The sequence below is a fragment of the Sinocyclocheilus anshuiensis genome, unplaced genomic scaffold (assembly GCF_001515605.1).
Source record: "Sinocyclocheilus anshuiensis isolate Anshui unplaced genomic scaffold, SAMN03320099.WGS_v1.1 scaffold68, whole genome shotgun sequence".
Lineage (NCBI taxonomy): Eukaryota > Metazoa > Chordata > Actinopteri > Cypriniformes > Cyprinidae > Sinocyclocheilus > Sinocyclocheilus anshuiensis.
Window position 1 is genome coordinate 1,843,838 of NW_015555741.1, and position 6,091 is coordinate 1,849,928.

The 6,091-nt window shown below is 37.2% G+C and overlaps 1 protein-coding gene across 4 annotated transcripts in view; it reads left to right on the forward strand.

The window, feature by feature from the left end:
- Window positions 1-6,091, forward strand: part of LOC107673231 (mannosidase, alpha, class 2A, member 2) — a 40,097-nt gene that overhangs the window by 7,523 nt on the left and 26,483 nt on the right. For 3 of the 4 annotated variants that reach the window (XM_016466744.1, XM_016466747.1, XM_016466745.1), the window contains exons 3-5: window positions 735-890; window positions 2,652-2,909; window positions 4,581-4,725. In XM_016466744.1, coding sequence (XP_016322230.1) covers window positions 759-890; window positions 2,652-2,909; window positions 4,581-4,725 — 535 coding nt within the window. In that variant the 5' untranslated portion in view covers window positions 735-758. The remainder of the gene's footprint in view (window positions 1-734; window positions 891-2,651; window positions 2,910-4,580; window positions 4,726-6,091) is intronic. The other variant, XM_016466746.1, reaches the window with a different exon arrangement.

Genomic DNA, 6,091 nt, shown 5'->3' on the forward strand with positions numbered 1-6,091 from the left:
TATATATATATATATTAAACAGTAATGTTTTGGGTTCTGATTCGCCCTAATATAACATTTTATTGCTATTTTATTTAACCAGAATTGGCGCTGTACATCATTTGATGTATTTCATGATTTATTTGGATTTTGCTTTATTTCTGTATCATGAGCCACAGAAAGCGGTAGATTGGAGTGTGCCTCTGAGCTGAGCAGGAGAACATTAACTAGTAACAATGAGAACTCTTGCTCAAGAACTGGAGATGCTGTATTAGATCCATCCCTGTCGGAAGCTGTTTGATAAAGTGCTGGGGGGGACATGTCCTCACCGTAATGACATACAGTATATATGCACACACACACATAGAGCAGCTTTGCCGGAGGGACATTAGATTCAGAACCTGTGTTGTTCTTTTTTTCCCTTCTTTTCTTTGGTTTGAATGGCTGAGGACAAGGGGCACTTTGACGGAGGCTGGAATTGGCCGTGGTTCGGTCGCAGTTGACAGACCGCCGCGCGGTTTCTGCTTATCGTCGTCCCCCGTGTATATTTCACCGCTTCTCCTAGCCCTTCCCTATCCCATAAGCCCCTGCTTTAGAATTTGGAGCTCTGTGGGAGAGCAGAGGTGGACTTTAAACATCGCTGGCAAATCCTTTTCCAGCACTTTTCCACTTTTGGGACACGGCTTCATCAGAACTCATTTGTGCAGGCTAACACTGTCTTCTTTTGTCTCCGCTCCTCTTGACCTGGACATCAGCATCCGTCAGATAAGCAGAGGAGGATGAAACTGAAGAAGCAGGTGACCGTTTGCGGCGGGGCCATCTTCTGTGTGGCCGTCTTCTCTCTCTACCTGATGTTGGACCGCGTCCAGCACGATCCCGCCAGGAGACAGAGCGCTGGGAACTTTCCTAGGGTAAGTCAGCGGCGATCTCTTTATGAATTCCCTTTGTCCTGGATTATATTTTTTTTGCTGTGTGGGTCTGTTTGAATGGCTCCATTTATCAAAGTCTTCAGTGGGTTTTTTTCAGGCTAGCAAGTGTAAAAGTTAGTGATGTGACCAATTCGTTTCTGGCTCTGACTCGAGCTAATTAACTACTAAATTAGCTAGTGAATAACTCTCCGTGAGTGCTGGCTTTTTTCTGCTACAAAACCAAAGGCTTTTTTAAATGCAAAAACCGAATTATTAGGAAAATGTGTTGGTGTTCTTGTAGAAATTGCATACAGGATGACACATGAATTAGCACGTTTTATGTGCTTCATATCATAAGCCTCAGGAAAAAAAAAAAGCACATTATGGAAATTCAGATATTGTTTGTATTCAAAGCCTGTACTAAATAATTTTTCAATTTGATTGTCAGTGAGCTTTGCACCGGCAAACACTTACAGCTTCTGTGACACTTGATATTAGTAATACTTGCTAAGGCAAGGGATTTGAAGAAACTCCCAATCCTAAGTATTACGTTTTTACATGTAACTCATCCCTCACCCTTTGTACTACGGATCTGAATGATACCTCAAATCATGCGGCGTGTTGGGGAGAGGTGTACTATTACTTTTCTAAGCCATCAGACTTGTGACCCGCCTGGGAGATGATAAAATGGCAGAAAAAAAAATCCTGTGAATTTTACTTTAAATAAAGGATCTGAGACGTATCTAAGGACCGGAATATCATGTCTTTTGAAAATCTCTAGATTGAACGTCCTAGAAAAATATAAAAAATATTATATATATTAAATGAATAATATTTTATATATATATATATATATATATATAATTTTCATTTTATGTGTATTACTTGTATAAAAGGTATATGCTTGTATATAAGGAATATGTGAATAGCAATTCTGAGTAGGAATGTACCAATATTAAATTTCTTTCCAATAATTCGTCACGTTATGGCCGAAAACTGATAAATGGATGATTTTATACTATTTTGTCTTAATACATTAAAAAAAATCACAAATTAAAATCAACCATTTAAATTTTTGCAAGTGAATTTAAGCAACCTAACATTATAACATACAGTATAAAAAATAGATATAAATGTTTATGGGCATTAGATATTATACAATGAGCATTAGAAAATGTTATACAAAATGTATTTATTTACACTTATTTCAGATTTTTAAATGATTATATATGTTGTGATGGCTAAATTCACTTGCAAAATTTAAAATGGTGGATTTTAATTAGTGATTTTTTTTTTAATGTATTAAGACAACATAGTATAAAATCGTCCATTTGTCAGTTTTTGGCCATAACATGACAAAAAAGAAACATAATAATATTGGTACATCCCCACTAGGGCTGCACGATTAATCTCATGCGATATTTAACACGCATCTTGTCAGTAAAGCCGTACTGTAATCAGCGGTAAATCTCCAAGCCCGCACGTGATGGAGATTTATAGCTGATTACAGAACGGCTTTACTGACAAGATGCGCGTTAAATATCGCATGCGATTTATCGTGCAGCCCTAATCCCCACTCAGAATCGCTACTTAATAAAGTAAAAATCCAGTTTGTTAGTGATACTGTAGACGTGTTGCAGGTCAGCCAATGCCAGTCCTGTGTGCCTTGGTGTGTCGCCCCCTCTAGAGCGCTCAGGTCAGTCATGTGATGTTGTAGATTGTGGTGGTAGATAGATTACACCTCCATCCCCCTGGTTTTTTCAGAGCCAGATTTCGGTGTTGCAGAACCGCATTGAGCAGCTGGAGCAGCTCCTGGAGGAGAACCATCAGATCATCAGCCACATCAAAGACTCTGTGCTGGAGCTCACCGACACGGGGGCCATCTCTCCCAGCGGACACCTCCCTTTCCGTAGCGCCAATGGCTCCTGGGTGCTGCCCTTTGATGGCAGGCCCACCTTTCTCTCCGTCCAGCCGCTGGATTGCCAGTTCGCACTGGGCCACAGGAGCCAAACTGACCTGCAGGTGAGAATCAAAACGGCATCTCAGTGGGCGGAAGTGTGTGTGGAATGACTTGAATTTAATGCAGTGTTATCTGGGAGAGGCTTGCAGGGCGGCTTTGGGATTCACTTGTTGTGGTTACATCTGTGGTGCTCAGTTTGTGTTTCCTGGCTATCCTTGCCAAGGATTCCATCAATAATCACACAGTTTTGAGTCTCCAACTTTTACAGTTACTTTTGTAATGTCATTCAGTGTCAACTCATCCAGAGGTCGCCGGCTCAAATGTATGATTATGTCAGTATTTGTTCTGAAGAAAGATTAACATGTAGTGATGAAAACCAAAATATTACATGTTACGGATGTGTATTAACTGAGTAATCCACTGTTTTGTAGAGGGGGGTCAAAATGAAAAGTTTCACCTGAGAGTAATAATGACTTCAGAAAGATGACCGAATCCTTGTTATTTTTACACAGAGATTGGTAGGTCTGTTAGTAAAATCTGTTGACTTTAGCAGGCTTTGTTGCATTACATGTCAATGGTGACCATTCAATAATGGGAAAAGGCACTTTTCCATTTTTTTCTCCCAAGTTTGGATGCCTGTAACTCAAGAAGTATTAAAGATATCATAATGCCCTTTTAGAGACTGGGTCTTAAGAAACTTTCCTTTTGGCATCTTCATTTTTAAGGCCCTGTATGGATCAGTTTCAGATATACTGGGATCTAAATTTGGCTCCAGGAGTAAATGGTTAAATTGTACACATTTTCAGTGGTCAAAAACCAATTGTGGGACACTTTGCAATACAGATGATACTTTTTTTTCTTTTAAAGAGGAATGTCTAAAAAGAACAAATAATGTTGAAACTAGAAACATATCTTGTATCAAACAATTGCATAGAACATACCTGTCTGGTAAATAAATATAGTAGATATAATTTTTCCAAAAGTTTGCGTACCTAAAATCAAAAATTTAATCTTAAACTGTATTGGCTGTTTTGGATATTTATCAGTTGTAGGTTTAATTGTTTCTGCTTGTTTTTGGTTTATTATTTTATTTTCAGCCTGTACTGGCAAGTAATATCAGCGGATATTAGTTGGCTAATTGTTTCTTCCCATTTTAGATTAGATTTAGGTTCAGATTACATTTGCCATCACCACTCACTTAATTTTCTCCTAGTAATGCACAATATTTATCGGCATTTTTACAATTACTTTATTTTTAATCTTATTTTAATTCATTATTTTTAAATTGGTATTGGCCATTTTGGATTTTAGCTGCTGATATTGGATGTTTAATTGTTTCTGCCTATTTTTTTTATCAGATTTAAATTACATTTGCCATCATCTAGCACTGTATTACAGATTTAACCATTTAAGAGCACTACTATTTTTTACATAATACTGTTTGTCTATAGTATGAATTTCTCTAGTAAAGTAAATACTTGGTGCAACTTTAATATGATTTTTGACATCCTCAGATACTTGGAATTTTTTTGAGAAATATTTTGAGAAAATTCAAAACACGTCTAAAACCTGACATGTTTGTTGTGATCAGGCACTAAGTCTCCATTGGGTGCGCTGTTAAAATTTGTGGAAAATCACTGAATGTAACATTTTTTGTCTCCAAGTGGAGGTTTTTGTATATTCAAATTGCAATAACATTCGAGACAATCTCTGAATTGTTTGCTTGGCCACAGATGCTGGATGTATACTCCTTGCTGAGCTTCGATAATGTGGATGGAGGTGTTTGGAAGCAAGGCTTTGAGATCACCTACGAGCCCAACGAGTGGGACGACGAGCCTCTGCAAGTGTTTGTGGTCCCTCATTCGCACAACGATCCAGGTAGGGATTGAAACTTCATTCACAACCTATGAAGCCCTGGCCTGAGTTTACTTTTTCAGATTTGGGAATGATTCACTTCAACCCAGATAATTTTGAAAGAGTCAAAACTCAAGTCATAAACACAAAAGCTGTGCTTATATGTCAAGTAGTTGTCCTGCTATCGGATTTCATGCTACATGCATAATGCATTATATCTGCGGTCTGGAGTGTAACTTGTGTTTTGTGTTTTCAATTAGTCATGTAACTAGAACTGACAAAACACAAAACCACCATAAAAGTATCATAAAATATTCACTAATAATGTTTAAATCTGCCCTAGATCTCCGGTTAACAGCCCACTGAAGATGATTTTCATTGAATAAACAAATTCAATTTCAGTCTGTTTCATGGCTTCAGAAGTACACTAGTTGTATGGATCTTTATATAGCAATGCTCTAAACACTAATCACTAATGAGAATTAGTCCATAATCACTTCCTGTTGGTGACCTTTCGACTTGTTATTTTGATGATGCAAACCTACTTGAAGAGTTCACTTTCAGAGGCAGAAATTGAGAGGTATGAAGACTGTGAACAGCTTGCATAACTCTTATTTTTGATGTTAGCCAACAGCTGAGGTGGATGTGGGTAAATAATAATAATAATAATGCTGGATACAAAGAGGAATATAATTCAGAAGTCTTTATTAAAAAACTCTAACAGCAGCAGCTGTTCAGTCTCTTCCTCACAAGAGCATTCCCTTCGTTAAAGCTCAAATAGGAACTAATATTATCAACATCAAAATGTCCTTATTAATACACATTGACATGTTTAGATATTTATAATAAATTGGTAAAATTAAATAAGATGTATATAGATATATTAAATGAATTATTATTACTATTATTAATTATACTATTAATTAAAATAATAATACACAAATTTGTCAAATTAATTTGAACTATTATGATTTGTATTTAATATTAATTTGACATTAAGCATATTTCTGTACAAGCATGCAATTAGGGCTGGGCGATAATTCGATAACGATAATTATCGCAATATAATTTTCCTCGATAAAACGATATTAAGAGTTCGATAAATGTTCGATATAATGTTTATGCGCCAAAAGCGGAACGAAACAGCGCGACTCGTTTGAATCGCGCCACACGGACCGTTTATCCGCTCGGATCACAGTTTAAACTGCGCGCGGCGCGAGCTCACTAGAGCAGATGTGTTTACTCGGTCATGCGAGCACTAAACAGCGCTGTGAGATCCACTGCTTGAATTCAGTGATGAACACAAATGACTTGGTGATTTAAAGGGGTCATATGATGCGATTTAAATTTTTCCTTTCTCTTTGGAGTGTTACAAGCTCTTGGTGCATAA